The sequence below is a fragment of the Seriola dumerili genome, unplaced genomic scaffold (genome assembly GCF_002260705.1).
Source record: "Seriola dumerili isolate Sdu_G_001 unplaced genomic scaffold, Sdu_1.0 BDQW01000166.1, whole genome shotgun sequence".
Classification (NCBI taxonomy): domain Eukaryota; kingdom Metazoa; phylum Chordata; class Actinopteri; order Carangiformes; family Carangidae; genus Seriola; species Seriola dumerili.
The window spans coordinates 448,610-465,759 of NW_019174421.1; the positions used below are offsets into that span (position 1 = coordinate 448,610).

Consider the following 17,150-nt stretch of genomic DNA (forward strand, 5'->3'; position numbering starts at 1 on the left):
CCAAACTGAACCATAATTTAGACTGAAAGTTATGATGACATCAGAATTACCTGTTATGTCTGAACTTTTCCTCTGTATTAATCTATATCATATCTGACACCGGGAAACATCTGAATATGAATATACAGTCGATGCATTTTTAACTGCCCCCCCCCCCCGCTGCTCTGTTTGCCTTACGAACTGTTTGCTGTAAATCTCCTCCGTCAGTCAGAGCGTGTACAAAGCTTCTAAACAAACAGAAACCTGTGAATAACTGTGACTTATTATTTCCTGGAGGACGGACGATCTGTAGTGATGATACCTGTAGTGGTGATAGTGTCAAACTGTAGCTTTAGGTCCAAACTGGGACAGTCCCAGTTTAACAGCATGCTCGCTCTCACTGGTCTCTCCTTATTTTAACTGCAGCTGTTTGAACTCTGAAATAAACTCTCATCATTTACTGATTCTGTTTCCTGTTTCTGTCTTTAAGATTAAAAGAGCCACACCTAAATAACTGGGGTTTTTTGGTAACCATAGCTACTTGTTTGTGGTCATGTGTGCAGAAGCTCTGGTGTTTGATTCACTGTGAGAAAGTGGATTTCTTTTTAACAATAGATGATTTTCTTGTACAAAATGCAAAGATTCAGCAGATAGTACTTTCCTCTTGTGGACATTATTGTGGAAGGGTTTTACATTAATCAAAAGTATTTTTATTGCCAATCTTTTATAAAGATGGGAAATGTTTATTAAGCACTCAACTGATTGACATCTTCATGGATGATAAAAACAGGAGATTTTGGAGGCAAATAAATAAATAATAGGTATTTCATTAATAAATAGAATGTTCAAATTCAAGTATTTGAATAATTTACTAATCAATATATTAACTAATAAACAGGTCAAATTAAAATGAGTTTATAATAATACAACAAAGATAGTTTAATTTTGGTCAGCGCGCTGCAGTTCTGTCTCTGAACACTGGGGGGCAGACTTTTATTTTCTCACGGTCGGAAGAGGTGACCTTTCCGGAAGCACGTGATTTAACGTGAAGGAAAAAAAACAGGGTCGCACATGTGCATCAACATCAGCTGCTGCCCGGCGATAGAAAATACAAACTACTGTTCTCCACATGTCGCTACGGTTGGTTATAAATTGGTAGTTTTCTGTTTGGAGTTTTGGTGAAAACATGGCGGACATGAACGTCATCAAGCTGCCGGTGACGGAGGAGAGAGGACCGGCCACGAAGAGAGCTCGACCGCCGCGGTTTGACCCAGAAGAAGAAGAACAAAAACGGCAGAAGAACGTGAAGAGTCTGGCGGTGTTGGGGGAGAAGGACAGCTCGGTGAAGCTGCTGGAGGAGCTGGTGTTCGGAGCGGAGGCCGAGCTGCTGGAGAGGCTGGTGGAGGTGAGGCTCCCCCGGACTCCCTTCAGAAATTACTGCTGTTTTTAGGGCAAAAACTTTAAAACTTCTAATGATTTTAGTTACTTCCGGTAAATTCGGCTCACCTGTTCTCTACTAGCAAAACGTGACTTCAACGGTGTCAACCTAAAGTTTGTAAATAAACATGTAAGCTGCAAATGTTATGTTCTCCTGGTCATAAACAAACATGGCGACGTTTATGACGCAGCAAATTCACTTCAGTTTGACCTCAACATAAAGTTTAATTTCTCCAGTAGCAACATTTAGCTGCTGTTTAACCAGCTGTTTGCTACAGGCTGTTCTCCAGGAGTCATATCGTTTATTTTGTTGACACCAACAGTGGAAATTTTGGAAGGTAGGATTCATGACAAATCGATGAAAGTATATGGAGAATTTATGTGGGATTTATGCCGAAGTAATGAGCTAGAATTTATGAATCATACAGCACTTAATGTGTCGTTCTACCAGGGTTGTGTAATTACTGACAAGCAAAGGAATATGAACTTGTACACTTTCTGAATGGAGTTTGGTTCTTTGTCAGAGAAACTTGAGCTTCACTGATGCACTTCATATTCACGTCCCTCAGTTGTTTTTAAAAATGTAGTTGATCAGCTCAGATTCCGTGTTGGTGTTTAAATCTGCACTTCCTGTCGTTGAGCAGGAGGATGAGGAGCGGACTGACACTCTGCTGGTGGAGGACGAAGACGAGGAGTCCGGTGAATCGGAGGATGAGAACGAGGCTCGACTGCAGCTCCAGCCGGCCAGGAAAGCCGCCTGGGTGGATGAGGACGACGAGCTGGAGGAAGAGTGAGTGCTCATTCACAAAGACGGTTCTGGTTCATCTCAGAGGGGTTTGTCAGATTCTTCATGTGTCTTATCTCTTGTGTTTTTCCTCTTGTGTTCCAATAAAAACCTGAAGAACAAAGATAATGACAAGGTCACAAAATACTGAAACACTGAAACGTTTCCATGACGTCAGACTGTCTTCAGATTCAGGTTCAGAAAACTGTATTTATCCAAAGAAGACCCGACAGCAGCCATTACTACAGTATTACATACTCAGCAGTCGTTTACACTGTGTGTGTGTGTGTGTGTGTGTGTGTGTGTGTGTGTGTGTGTGTGTGGTCAACAGGAAGCAGAGGTGTAGTGATGGTTGTTTGTAAGGTGATGTAAACACTGTTGCTACTGTGACAAGTTTACATAGATCAGTGAACTATGATCACATGATCAGATCTCAGTGACATTAGACCAGACCATGATGTAGCAGGTTGTCGTTACCGTGTACAGGTAACGTGTCTGAGACCTGGACTGATGACTCCACGTCTCTGCGTGTTTCAGGGTGGACATGAAGCATCGTTACCGCAGACACCTGGTCCGAGGCGAGGCCGAGTCCACCATGACCAAACAGAAACTACAGCAGAGGATGAGGGAGCAGTGAGTGAATACACACCTGTACACACCTGTGCACAGCTTCACTTGCACACACTCTGTGGTGCTGACCCTGCCGTGTTTCAGGTTTCAGAAGTCGATGGGAGGAGCTCCATCCTGGGCGGAGAGCGGCGCCAAAAAGAAGAAGAAGAAGAAGAAGAAAGGTAGAAACATACAAACAGGATTTTAATGAATCTTCTAAATTCTTCTGTATAAACCACAACGGTTCTGTGTTCCTGAAGCTGATGATGATGATGATGATGATGAAGATGAGGAGGAGGACGACGACGACGACCTGCTGAGAAGGACGGGAAACTTTGTGGCGTTTTCAGACAGTCTGCCCAGCGGCGTCCTGAAGGTCAGTGACTCTGTTTATTTGTGTCACAAATTAAAGGTTCTGTAAATGATCATCATGGCCACTAGATGTCGCTATAGACCATAAGCTGATCAGACCAAAACTAATACTTTATCGGTCACAACCGAAGGTAATGACACTGACAGAGCAGGTTAAGACACTGACGGAGCAGGTAAAGACACTGACAGAGGTAAAGACACTGACAGAGGTAAAGACACTGACGGAGCAGGTAAAGACACTGACGGAGCAGGTAATGACACTGACGGAGCAGGTAAAGACACTGACGGAGCAGGTAATGACACTGACGGAGCAGGTAATGACACTGACGGAGCAGGTTAAGACACTGACGGAGCAGGTAATGACACTGACGGAGCAGGTTAAGACACTGACGGAGCAGGTAAAGACACTGACGGAGCAGGTAAAGACACTGACGGAGCAGGTCAAGTCTTTAAAACCTTTCTGGATGTTTGACGGTCCACCTGCCGACCAGGATCTGAGCCAGTAGTCCTCAGTCCAGTCCACCTGTGCTCTGGTCTCGTCTCTTTCTGTGTCTGAGGCCTTTTTATATGAAAACATGGTTTCTTCATCAGTGGAGGAAATTCTGGAAGGTCACTGTCACGTGAACGCTGCAGATTGCGTTGTGACATCACACCTGTGGGCGGAGCCTGCGTGTTTATAAATGTGGGGAAGGCCACTGGTTTAACAGGAGAGACTCACCTGCACTAACATGAACATGCTGTCAAAACAAAGAACAGATAAACTCTGATGACATCACACACAGAGGGGGCGTGGCTTCGGTCTTGGCTCAGGACACCATTATTCCACTATATCTTTACATAGAGAACAGCTGTTTGCTGTTTTATTTTAAATCAAGAATGTCACTCATTTTCATCATCCCTGCCATAGGAAGCTCCGCCCCCTGCTGCTGGTGATGCTGATGTGTTTATTCTTCCTTCCTGTCTCAGATGAAAAAGTGTCTTCACGCCAACAGCGCTCGTCCGTCAGAGGACAGACTGACCACGGTCCAGTTCCACCCCTCCGCCCAGGTCGTCATGACGGCCGGCCTCGACCAATCAGTGTCGCTCTTTCAGGTACAGACAGCCGGTCGGCCCTCCAAGGTCAGGTGGAGTAGATCATGTGACTTTACAACGGTGTGTGTGTGTGTGTCTCCTCCTGCAGGTGGATGGGAAGACAAACCCGAAGATCCAGAGCATCCACCTGGAGCGTTTCCCCGTCCACAAAGCTCAGTTCAGCCGCGACGGAGAGACGGTGATCGCCACCAGCCTGAAGAACAAGATGTTCTACCTGTACGACATGATGGAGGGCCGGGTCACACCTGTTCACTCCGTCAGAGGTCAGTCAGAGGTCAGAGGTCAGGAGAAAAACAGACACTGAAGTGCAGTGTTCAGTTGTCCTCAGTCTGAGCCATACCTGTGGACATCCACCTGAAGCCTTTCAGAATAAGAGTCTGTAAACAGCTGTTGTTTGTTGTTCAGGTCTGAATGAAGCCAGAGTGAAGGAGTTCTCGGTTTGTCCTGAAGGAGGCGCTCTGCTGCTCACAGGCACCAATGGATACCTGCACCTCCTCACACTCAAGGTAACTCTGCTTCTTCTTCTTCTTCCTTCATGCGTCCTCTGACGTGACGTCTGAGAGTCACTCGTTTGATGAATTATAAACTGACATTTATAATATTTTTAAACTCAAAAGTCTCAATTTGACTGTTTAAGTAAAATTAATAAAGTAAATTTAAAATAAAATGAAAAAACTCAGTTACGATTCAAAATTTAAAAAAATTGTGGATTCATGAATAAAAATACAGAAATAAACTTAAATTATGCTCAGTTTAAAAAATATACATATCAATATAAAATACAAACAAAGATATAATTAAATGATTAAAAAACTGAATTAAAAAATAAACTGAAAATAACAAACTGATGATGTAAAGTCAAAATGATATAAAATTAATTGAAATGTGGAGATGGAAGAAATAAAAAGATATATATATATATATATATGAAGTGTGTGTGTGTGTGTGTGTCTGTGTTCAGACTAAGGAGGTTATTCATAGTATGAAGATTAATGGGGACGTCAGTGGCGTCGCCTTCTCCCATGACGGCAGCAAAGTCTTCATCAACTCAGGTGAGTTCATGATGTTCAAGGAATGTGTGACATCACACATCACCTTCCTGTGTCAGTCATGTGACGTGTGTGTGTGTGTGTGTGTGTGTGTGTGTGTGTGTGTGTGTGTGTGTGTGTGTGTGTGTGTGTGTGTGTGTGTGTGTGTGTGTGTGTGTGTGCGCGCAGAGGAGGGGGAGGTGTATGTGTGGGACATGCGCAGCAGCCGGTGTGTGAACAGGTTTGCAGATGACGGCTGTGTGAAGGGGACGTCCATCGCCGCCTCACGTAACGGACAGTACCTGGCCTGCGGGTGAGACACGCCCCCACACACACATCCTGCTTCCTGATTGGCTGACAGCTGACTGTCCCAGGTGTTAAACTAGTGCTGATCTTCTGTCTGTTTCAGCTCTCAGTCGGGCGTGGTCAACGTCTATTCTCAGGAGGCGTGTCTAAATTCGGCCAATCCAAAGCCCCTGAAAGCGGTGATGAACCTGCTGACCTCAGCGACCTCCCTGACCTTTAACCCCACGTCTGAGATCCTCGCCATTGCGTCCCGAGCCGAGGACGAGGCTATACGGCTGGTAAGGTCCTGATGGTGGAAAACATCAGGGGGTCTGACCCTGTATCAGTCCTGGTTCTGACCCTGGTTCTCACCTGTATCGGTCCTGGTTCTGACCCGGTTCTGTCCCCTCAGGTCCACCTGCCCAGCCTCAGCGTCTTCTCTAACTTCCCCGTCTCTAAGAGGAAGTTCGTGTACCGAGCCAGCTGCCTCGACTTCTCCCCACACAGCGGCTTCTTCTCATTGGCCAACAACAAAGGACACGCCCCCCTCTTCAGGTCAGTAGGCCAATCAGCTTCTCCCACTTCTATTTACTCCTCCAAAGAAGTTGGCTAACGTGCTAATGCCACACACACAGAATAAACTATAGAAACTGATCTGAGGTCAGTACGAAGCTGAAACGTGAATTAAAATAGAATTATTAATATTTATAATCACTGACATCCTTAATAACCAGCGTCTGTTTCCATCAGTGTTTGAACATCAGAGCATGTTCAGGCTCCCTCAGTGTCTGTTGTTGAACTGAACTTCCTGTGTGTGTTCAGGCTGCTGCATTACAAAGACTTCTGACAGAAACAACGACCAGAGACGAGACGTCGAGTCTTCGCGGCTCAGGACTGAGCTGCTGCTGCTGCTTCATGTTTTAGCTCGTTTTCTACAAACTCTTCAAATGATCAAACCTCAAATCTGATGAAGGATTTGGAAAATGATTGAAAGGAAGTAGACTGACAGTTCATGGTTATGGCAAAGGTCTGAGGTTTGGTTCAGACGCTGAAGACACACGAGCTGATCCGCTGATCGAGTCTGTATCTGTCCACGTCTGTTTTTATCGTTTGTATAAAAGAAATAAACCAGTTCAACATGTTTCATGTCTCTGTTTGGTTTTTCAATCCTGAAGCTCAGACTGGAACCAGGAGGAAACTGAACGGCTCTTCCTCTTAGTTACTGAGCTGATCAGCTGATCAGACCTGCAGTCAGCTGGTTCAATGAAGAGTTACACTTGCAACCAGCTGCTGCTTCAACCACAACATCTGCTTTCTACTTTTTTATTCAACATCCACCATCACTCCAGGTTCACTGTGAAAATTATAATAATTGTAATTGTCATTTTGAAGTTTAGAATTTAGACTTGGTTTCTCATAATGTTGATTTGATAACTGATAAAATTATTGTATTTCAGTTTTAACTTGAATCATTTTATATCATTTATAATATCTTTAGTTGTTCTGCAATATTATCTTAATAATAATTAGGATTGTGATTAAAAAATCATAAATATGACTCAGTATCTTACAACTGTGACTCAGCAGTTATAATATTAATTTACTATTTCATCATTTAACTCAAAAATCCTAATGAGGAGTTATTAACTCCTCATTTTTAAAACTCATTTGACTTAATCCTGATTATATTTTGGTCCTGATCATTTCGACTCATCCTGAAAATGATTCTATGAAACTTTTCATCAGTTTGTTTCTTGTGTCAGAAACTGATTCACAGCGTTGATGAAGTTACAGAGCATAGGCTGACGAAACAGCCAATCACAGGCCAGGACGAGCCCCCGCCAAACAGGATTCACCACCTCACACACCTTCACCTACACACACACACTCTGCAGCAGGAATGTCCTCAGTCCTGTCTGTCCTCTGTCCTCAGGTGGAAGAATGACAAACATGTCTCTCCCTCTGAAACACAATCTGATCTGTTCAACAGTAACTGTCTCATCACAATGACTCACTCAGATCCAGCTCAGAGGACCCCTGACCCCCCCACCCCCACCCCCCAAAAAATACATTTCTAATAAATTATAATAAATAATATATAATATATTTTTATTGTATTTATAACTATTTCATTATATTAATATCTAAATATTAACTTAATTTTTATTGTTTTGTTTATAATATTTTTATTTAATTATTTAAATATTTTATTTGTAGTTGATTATATTTTTACTTAATTATATTTGCTTTATTTTTATTGTATTGTTTATAATTAATTTTACTTAATTGTTTAATACAAATATATATAATATATTGTATATATTTTGGCTTAAAATTAGTAAAATAAAAAATAAATGAATACATTTAAATTACCAACAGATGACACTGAGGACACATCTTCAAAAACAAAAAGAAAACTATTTCAAAAATGAACATGAGGTGTCGTATTTATGTGTTAAAGGTTCAGAGAAACAGAATCGTTTATTCTTGGTTCTGAAGTGGAATCATTATTTCACCAATGTGAGTATGAAGCAGGTGAACAAACATCTCCAACTGCCAAAACTCACCTGACAACTTTATGAGTGAGACCCCGCCCACTGATGACATCACAGGCTGCCAATAACCTGAGTTTCAGGATTTCAGAAACACCTGGACTCAGAGAGAGGAAGGTAAGAAGCTGCTGCTTTTTTACTCTTTAAAACTTCAGCATGAAACTTCAGCAGGTTCAAATCCAGATGAAAAACAGACGTTGAACTTCAGTTTATTTTAAATGTTAAAAATTCAAACATTTGTGAAGGAAAGTTGTTGGTTTGAAACTGAATCTGAGTTTTTAAGAAACTGAAAACGTGGATCCAACGTCTCTGTGTCACAATCTGGTTGTTTGTTATTTATTTCATTTAAATCAGTGATTCATTTTATTCCGTTTGGTTTCAACAAACTAAAACCTGATCCACAAACCTGAGCTCAGGTGGAGTTACCTGAGTGTTTGTCACAGAGCTGAACAGTGATTGGTCAGGTCTCCACAACCAGGAACAGGTTCAGGTGGATCAGTCTCATGTCTGTGAGTCCTGCACAGAGCTGCAGTCAGGACCTGGTTAGCCTAGCTTAGCATCGAGACTGGAAAGTATATAAAGCACAGATTGTTCGTTCCCACATGTAAAACAGAAAACATGGACCAGATCAGGATTTGCTGTGATCCCCCTTTGCCTTTAAACCAGTTCCAGTTCTCAGAACCTGCCTCAGTTCTTCAGACCTGAACCACATGTTGGTCTGATTCAGTGTGACATCACTTCCTGAGGATATCATTACCTGTGATGTCCCTTCAGAATAAAGCAGCGTCAGCAGGAAGAGGAAGATCAGGAAGAATCAATAAATGAAGTGAAATGAGGAAAAGCTTCACAATAAAAGTTTGTTTAAGAAACAAAATATTGTGACTGTGTTTATATTGAACTCTTGTAAATCAGTTGTCTGACCTGGTCTGACGCTGTCTGATGTGGTCTGGTCTGGTCTGACGTGGTCTGACGTGGTCTGATCTGGTCTGATCTGGTCTGATGTGGTCTGACGTGGTCTGACGTGGTCTGATCTGGTCTGATCTGGTCTGACCTGGTCTGATATGGTCTAATGTGGTCTAATGTGGTCGGATCTGGTCTGACGTGGTCTGACGTGGTCTGATCTGGTCTGATGTGGTCTGATGTGGTCTGACGTGGTCCTGCTCCTCTGCTCTGTCCTCCAGCAGCAGTATGACGATGGCGGAGGCGGCGGCTCCAGATCTGTTCTCGGAGCAGGAGTTGACCTGCTCCATCTGTCTGGACCTGTTCAGTGAACCGGTCTCAACTCCCTGTGGACACAACTTCTGCCAGGTAACATCCACACACACAACACCTGAGGCCCCGCTCACAGGCCTGGTCCTGGTCCTGGTCCTGGTCCTGGTCCTGCAGACCTCACAGAGAAGCCGACAGTTTAAGTGACAGAGAGGAAAAGACATTAATGTGAAAACTGAAAGAAAAACAGAAGCAGCTTTGTGTCAAGCATACGCTCACCCACCTGTCACTCAAAGAGGCCACGCCCCCAATCCGCCATAACTGGAGTCCTTAATAAAATGGAAACAGGTGAGTTATATAAACAGGTGTCATGAAGGAGGAAATTAGCTCTAGAGACCAAACCAGTTTTTGTACCAGGCTGTAAACATGTTTATTTCTGCTGTAAAGTTGGACATTTTAACATGGGAGTCTATGGGGACTGACTCACTGTTGGAGCCAGACTCTAGTGGCCGTTAGAGGAACTGCAGCTTCTGGTTCTTCAGTGTTGGAGCTCGGTTCAGACTAAACACAGCAGTGACTGAAGTGATCATGTGACCCAGACAGCGTAGGTTTAAACCCGTCCTCAGCCCTCACCTGTTGCTGATTTTTTGTGTTTTGTCTGAACTTTCTTCTTCTTCTGTTCCTCTGCAGGCGTGTATTGGAGGTTACTGGGCGTCCAGTCCGGTCTGTACCTGTCCTCTGTGTAAGCGTCAGTTTGATGAACGTCCTCAGCTCAGCGTCAACAAAGTCTTCGCTCTCATCGCAGATAAATACAAACTGGCTCGTTATGGAGCCGCAGGGTTACCGATGCCGGTCAGGAACGGGACGCCAGCGACGCTGGGCGCCATGACCACCATCACAAACACCGACAGCACCAATCCGTTTGTGACGGCGGCGGCATCAGGTGAAGAGGTGGTGTGGTGTGACGTCTGTTCAGGTGTGAAACAGCCTGCTGTCAGCTCCTGTCTCACCTGCACAGCCTCATACTGCACTGAGCATGTGCAGCCACACCAGACCACGCCCTTCTACTCCAAACACCCACTGATGGACCCCCAGGAGGCCCTCCGGGGCCGCACCTGCTCCATACACCGCCGTCTGCTCGAGGTGAGTGGAAATACGCCGTCATCTGGAGAAACGTTATTGTTATTTACTGTGTTTCATCAGTTTAGTTTCATGCAAGACCGACCCAGCATGTGTCAATATATCTGATATACACATATATATATGTGTATATGTGTGTGTATACTGTATATACATTAGTGTGTTCAGTATTGGGGGGCCACTCAAATACAAGGTTTTACTTTATTAATGAATAAAAATAAAAAATAAAAACTGAGGAAGGCCATGATGATGTGACTGAAAGCTTTTAAAGCAATAAGTACTTATAGCTGTAGCCTCAGTGTGTTAGCTTTCGTTTCAGTCAGTTAGCTGTAGCCTCAGTGTGTTAGCATAATGCCATGCTTGAAGCCAGTGGGAGCAATTATCAGTCAGAACCACTTTTCTAACCAACTCATGGAGCTAACGTTAGCTTAATTAGCTAGCTAGTAACAGCTATAGTTTTAGTTAAGATAGCAACAGTTGCCATCTACAAATTAGCAAGTCTAACGTCAGTCCCTGTTTTCTACACAGTGCACTGTGTGAGTCTGTCGGCCATTTTGAATGTTTGAATTAAACCAACACAGTCTCAAGACTAACTAACCTTCTCCCTGATGCGTTCACTTGTCCAGGTGTACTGTCGGACATGTCAGCGTTGTATCTGTGCCATTTGTGTCCTGGAGGAACATCGAACACATAAAACTGTCTCTGTCCAGACAGAGAGAGTCAGCAAACAGGTAGAGAGGACAGTGATCTCCCGCTGAACGTCCTGCAGGACTCATGTTGTTGAGCCAATTAAACGGACTCTACTTGTGTCACCTGTGTGTCCAGAAACAGGTAGCAAGGACGGAGCAGGAGATCCTGAACCAGATCAGAGAGAAAGAGAGTCATGTGACCGAGCTGAAGAGGAAACTGGAGGGAGTCAAGGTCAGACATGTTTGTTTGTTTGTTTGTTTGACTGAGAGAGATGGAGGCGACTCAGACTGTGTAGGTCTGTTCAAGACTTTCATTCATATTCAGTCATTTTTATAGATTTTCCATGTATGTATGTGATATAACATCCCTGTCTCACGTACCCTCGACACCTCCCATCATTTTCCACATGTTCATTTTAATTGATTTTAAACTGTATTTAACTGTATTTAACTATATAAAAGTTCACTGTTGCAATATTTTGTAATGATTTGTGTGTTTGTTTTGATGAAGTTTGAATTCCTATTCATCCATTAGCTTTAGTGAACTATTTCAACTATAGCCAACTACTAAATTATATTATTCATATAATATTAATATTTACATTAAGACAAAAATCCCAAACCACAGAATCTTTTTGTCTGCTCGTGTTTTCAGAGCAGCATTAGACTTAAATAAAGATGATGTCATGAAATATTTCAGTTGAATTCAGACCTCAAAGATTCAAACAGGCTTTAATCACATGACTGTGGTTTCAGAACTACGCAGACAGAGAGCGAGGTGAGGTTGAACACCTGCTGGACGAGGTGTCCAGTTCCCTGGACCGGATCCGGACTGAGGTGGTGGGCAGGATCCAGAACCAGCTGGATGCCGTGATGTCAAAGGGGGAGGGGCTGGTGAGCCGTTTAGAGGCGGAGCTGAGTGAGCTGACGGACAGGAGGGCCATGCTGGAGGTCCAGGCCATCAGTCAGGATCACATCGGCTTCCTGCAGGTGAGAACCAAACACCTGTCAACCCACAGGACGTGAGGAAGATCTTGTAGGAGGGGCACAGCTCTGTGCTAATGTTAGCTGCTAACGATAGCATGTCCAGCTCACTGCTCAGTGGTGACTGAGTGAAGGAGGACGTGATGTCAGAGACATTCTGTGGCTGTCGTTGAACATTCTAGAACACAAAAATGAAAGGTCAGCAACAGTAACTAAGGGGGGCGGGGCTTAACAAACAGGCAGAAAGAATCAGTGTAATGTACACTTGAAGAGACAACAAGGGAACAATACTTAATGAGCTCTTTCTGTTCATGGACATACAGGGTTCAGTGTCTGTTGGGTCAGGAGTGATGACCTCAGCACTTTCTCCTCCTCCTCCTCCTCCTCCTCCTCCTCTCTCCTCAGAGTTTCGAGGAGGTCGCAGCTCCTCTGGCTGAAGACCAGCTGAACGAGGTGGACGAGGACTCCGAGTTATCCCTCCACTTCCAGCTGGGGGAGGTGAAGAGCTCTCTGGCCGAGGTGAAGGACAAGATGGACGACATCAGAATGGGGGAGGTTCGGTCCAGAGGATCCAGAGGCTCCTGTGAGTTTACAACAGACAGGAATTTAAATGTTCAGGTCTGATATAATATCTCAACCAGGACTGTGCTGAGTCCTGGTTCTGGTGTAGTTCAAATCAAAACCATGAAACTGATTCAATTCTGGTTCAAATTAAGGAAAAAAATATGACCATTATTATGGTGTTGAACCATTCAGGACCGTGTAAACTAGTAATCTAACTTTAAATAATTCAGATGGTAAATATTTTTCTATATGTTGAGACATGGAGTCGCTATAAAGACACTAAAAGACGCTGGTTTGGAGTCAAACGTGTGAAATACATGAGTGAAAAGCGTCTGTCCGTCCTGTGCTTCAGTTTCCTCCGGGGACCTGATGGCGGCTGAGAGCATGCTCAGTCTGAGAGGAAGCAGCGCCAACCTGAGGAAGAGTCACTGGTCTCTGAGAGGTGAGGTCTGCACAAACATGTCAATCTGCTCTGGTGATGCAGCTGGTCCAGAGAACTGTTTCAGCAGTGAGGACTTTTCATTTGAAAGGACTCACCATGGTTTCCTCTCCCCCTTTAGATCTGAAGAAGATCAAACCAGTCTCAGGTTTGTGTGTGTGTGTGTGTGTGTGTGTGTGTGTGTGTGTTTATAATAAATGATAAACATGTTTCTGATATTTTTGTGGATCATGACTAAAATCAGTTTCTTCTGTTCCAGGACATAAAAAAGCTCGAGTCTACATGGGTGAGTATTTAACTTTAATTTTGTTTTTATTTCACTATTATAGATTATTATTTTATTAGGTTATTATTTCATCATTATAGCTTTTTATTTTCAAACTTTCCCTGTCTCCGTTTCCACCCAGCTGTCTGTGAGACTTTATGCATGCTAACATTCATTGATATGTTTTTTAATTTATTTGTATCATTATTATTATTATTTATTATTATTAATATTTATTATTATTCCCATTGTTGTTTCACACAGACTAATAATAAGACTCTAAACAAGAAACTGTACATTGAAAGATAGCACAACAACAAGGTACCAAGTCAGTGTGTTGCTGTAAATTTACGTGGAGCCTCAGCTGAATGCTAACTGAAGCAGGCTAACATGCTAACATTAGAATTCAGTTGGAACTTCAGATATTTCCGATAAAGTCTGACATATTTTTATTTTTTAATTAGTTATTATTTTACATTAGTCTTGTTAGCACAAAATGCTAACATGCTGTAAGTCACTAATCAGCAAACACACTAAACCTTAAATATTAAGTGTAACAAGTTAGCATTTTATTGTTTGCGTAGTAAAATAATACGATAGAGTTAGCTATTTGTAGCATTACCATCCAGGTCAAACCACAGCTAAGCTAATATTTTATGAGCAGTTAGCTAGCTTAACCCAGGTAAGTTTGACATAGTCCAGTATCTGTTTATTCATTAGAAAACTTATCTAATGTTAGCCTGCTAACATTAGCATTTGGCTCCAACCACAGCTGAGTCTAAGCACAGCTAAACTTCTACACTGTTGTTCGCAGTTAGCTTAGTCTGACAGTCTACGACAAAACGTGCATGTGTTCTTGTTGTGGTTTTAGAGGATGTGACGTTGAACCCGGTGACAGCGTATCCCTTCCTCATCCTGTCGGAGGACAGGAAGCAGGTGAAGAGGGGAGAGAAGCTGCAGTTCTACAGAAACAGTTCACACAGGTTCGATGTCTGGTCCTGTGTCAGCGCTAAAGAGGGATTCAGCTCCGGACGCCATTACTGGGAGGTCAGACACACACACACACACACACACACACACACACACACACACACACTCTGTGGTCAAGGTTGCGGGGGTTAACATGGTCTCACCTTTGCAGGTGTGTGTTGGTGAGAGTAAGGACTGGAAAGTGGGCGTGGTCAGTGAGTCGGCTCAGAGGAAAGGTCTGTTCGACATGAGTCCAGCTAACGGATACTACGTCCTCTGGTGGAGCGGCAGCCAGCTGAGGGCGCTCACTGCCCCACCCCTCACCAAGGTGAGCCTCACCTGCTTCATATATATGGGTCAGTCTGTCTCCATCAGAATATTGATCATCAATAGTGTGTGACAGTAAACTTTAAACATTCTATGGAAATAAGAAATACTGATGGTTTTCAAATGATGAGATACTTTTCAAATGAAACTTCTTATTGTTTACGTCATAATGATGAGATACTTTAACCTTTTAAATTATGAGTAAATCATAATCATGGTAAATCTAAATGATGACTTAAACTTTACACACTTTAAAAGTTAAAAAGGACCTTTTTTTTTTTTTTTTTAAGATTATGACCTCAAAGGAAAATATGATTATTATTTAAATGAATCATTTAATCATTTCATAATCAGGAGATAAAATTGTGACATTTTATGTTGAAATTTAGGCTTTTTCCATGAAAATCATGACTTTTACATTTAAATTGAGACTTATGTTAATTCGACTTTTTATGTAAAAATTTACTTTCCAATTAAAAAAAACTGACTTTTACAGAACTTGACACTGACTTTCTAAATGAAGATTATGGCTGTGCATTAAAATAGTGACTTTAAACATTATCATTGTTTTTTCAAGTTTAAATGATGAAGTTAAAATTATTATTTGAGTTAGATAATACTTTATAAGTAAAGTAAAGTTGTGGCCGTTGAAGTCTAAATGATGATATACATAGATAGTCAGTCTCAGCAGCAGCTGTTTGAACTGACCTCAGCTGACCTCAGCTGACCTTTCTGTCCGTCCTGCAGGTGAAGTGTCCTCAGAAGCTGCGTCAGGTGGGCGTCTTCCTGGACGTGGACGAGGGTCAGGTGTCCTTCTATAACGTGAAGTCGGGCTCAGAGATCTACAGCTTCACCGGATCGGAGTTCACTGAGAGGATGTTTCCTCTGCTGGGAACCGGAGACAAAGATGTCCCCCTGGTCCTCATGACCACACAGCACCACCTGGCCTGAGGGACCAGGGACCAGAGACCAGACAACGACAAGAGCATCACACCTGAGAGAGGAAGATTGGATGAGCAGGAAATAATTGATGAAGGAGAGAGACAGAGGGGGACAGAGGGGGACACGGGGACATGGAGGTGGACAGTTAAAGTCAGAAACTGTGTCTCTGTTTTTTTTTCCATGTGACAGAAATAGAAACATTCAGCAGTGAACCATTAGAAAAATAAAACTATTATTCTCATTACCAATTAATTTGTTAATCAATTAACTGACAAATAAATCAAAATTATGGCTGTTTAATTAAGTGGTATTTTATTGTGAAATATTATGATATAATGTCAAACTTGAGATGAAAAATTGTGAAATAATATAATAAAAACAATGAGAATTAATTCTGACATCACGAGTTAACATTGGGACACTTCAGTAAAACATTTGATATAACACTGAGATATTAAAATAATAATTAAGAAATAGTCAAAATTATATTTTCAGTTAAGAATCAAAGGATGTTCAGTCAAATGATTCTGATACTATGTTGAATTTATGAGACGCAAAGATAAAACTCATTTGTCAATTGTCATTAAAGGAGCTACATGTAAGTTTTGCTATTGCTACATAGCTAATGTTAGCATTAGCAGCTGCCTAGTAAAAAACATTGTAAGTTCAGTATCAAACTTCATTCTTTTACTCACCAACATCTGTCTCCAGATGTGGAAACTAACACCAATGTTAACTTTTGTCTCTATCACATCTTCTCTTCTACTGAAGTTAGCATGCTAACCAGCTAGCGCCGGTCTAGTCTGACTGTCTTGTCACTTTCTGATACCGAGTCATTGTAGCGTCCAGTCTGTCCTGAAGACGTAGCTGTTCAGAGGACGTATTATAACCTCTGAAGGTCTTGGTAAGTAAACAGCTGCTAATGCTAACGTTAGCTATGTAGCAATAGAAAAACCTGCACATTAAGTCAAACTGTGAGAGACCACTGAACATTTTGATGTTAAATAGTAGAGATAGCAGTAGTAGTAGAAACAGTTTGTTCAACCTTTGGATGTTAATAATGTCTCAAACCTTTTGACGTCAAAAATTGAGATTTTATGTCAAACTTTTGGTCATAGTTCTAACCATGTTTATCTTTTTTAGGCAAAATTATCGGTTTGTAAAAGTCAAAACAATGATGAAGATACAAAATCAAAATTATGATAATGGTGGGATATAGATGTTAAAAGTGTTTGCATGACATGAGATGGTAAACAAAGTCAAAATGTTGAGTTAGAGTCTCATATTTCTGATTTTATAAGAATTATTTTCATCATTCTGATCTGTCATCTGCTCTTCTGTTCCATTTCATGACAGTCAGTTTGACCACAGCAGCATCTAGTGGACATCAGATGAACAGCAGCTGAATTAACTTGTAACGAGCATCACTGTAAATATTTACATGGTACAGAGTCAATGATAGAAATGAATATAGTAAAACTGAA

At 42.1% G+C, this 17,150-nt stretch overlaps 2 protein-coding genes across 4 annotated transcripts; both read left to right on the forward strand.

The window, feature by feature from the left end:
• The first annotated feature begins 1,023 nt into the window (after positions 1-1,023).
• utp18 (UTP18, small subunit processome component) lies at positions 1,024-6,727 on the forward strand. 3 transcript variants are annotated; one of them, XM_022752118.1, is made up of 13 exons: positions 1,024-1,384; positions 2,058-2,206; positions 2,738-2,833; positions 2,915-2,991; positions 3,070-3,185; positions 4,148-4,273; positions 4,362-4,536; positions 4,679-4,779; positions 5,235-5,325; positions 5,491-5,614; positions 5,711-5,885; positions 5,999-6,141; positions 6,409-6,727. In XM_022752118.1, the coding sequence occupies exons 1-13, from the start codon at positions 1,166-1,168 to the stop codon at positions 6,431-6,433; spliced, it is 1,617 nt and encodes a 538-aa protein (XP_022607839.1). In that variant the 5' UTR covers positions 1,024-1,165; the 3' UTR covers positions 6,434-6,727. The 3 variants fall into 3 exon arrangements, with proteins under 3 accessions (XP_022607839.1, XP_022607842.1, XP_022607840.1); XM_022752121.1 differs by having other exon boundaries at positions 2,915-2,985; positions 3,067-3,185; XM_022752119.1 differs by having other exon boundaries at positions 2,061-2,206.
• Positions 6,728-8,233: 1,506 nt separating this feature from the next.
• On the forward strand, positions 8,234-16,388 carry LOC111226828 (E3 ubiquitin-protein ligase TRIM39-like). The gene is made up of 13 exons (XM_022752117.1): positions 8,234-8,255; positions 9,323-9,446; positions 10,038-10,490; positions 11,114-11,218; positions 11,313-11,408; positions 11,933-12,166; positions 12,566-12,743; positions 13,077-13,166; positions 13,285-13,311; positions 13,423-13,449; positions 14,300-14,475; positions 14,570-14,725; positions 15,472-16,388. Exons 2-13 carry the CDS (start codon positions 9,327-9,329, stop codon positions 15,673-15,675), a joined length of 1,866 nt encoding a protein of 621 aa, XP_022607838.1. The 5' UTR covers positions 8,234-8,255; positions 9,323-9,326; the 3' UTR covers positions 15,676-16,388.
• The last annotated feature ends 762 nt before the right edge of the window (positions 16,389-17,150 follow it).

Coding starts and splice junctions, on each gene's coding strand:
- utp18 (XM_022752118.1), top strand. CDS start 1,166: ATGGCGGACATGAACGTCATCAAGCTGCCGGTGACGGAGGAGAGAGGA. Junction 1,385..2,057: donor TGCTGGAGAGGCTGGTGGAG/GTGAGGCTCCCC, acceptor CCTGTCGTTGAG/CAGGAGGATGAGGAGCGGAC. Junction 2,992..3,069: donor GAAGAAGAAGAAGAAGAAAG/GTAGAAACATAC, acceptor GTGTTCCTGAAG/CTGATGATGATGATGATGAT.
- LOC111226828 (XM_022752117.1), top strand. CDS start 9,327: ATGACGATGGCGGAGGCGGCGGCTCCAGATCTGTTCTCGGAGCAGGAG. Junction 11,219..11,312: donor CAGAGAGAGTCAGCAAACAG/GTAGAGAGGACA, acceptor CTGTGTGTCCAG/AAACAGGTAGCAAGGACGGA. Junction 14,726..15,471: donor CTGCCCCACCCCTCACCAAG/GTGAGCCTCACC, acceptor TCCGTCCTGCAG/GTGAAGTGTCCTCAGAAGCT.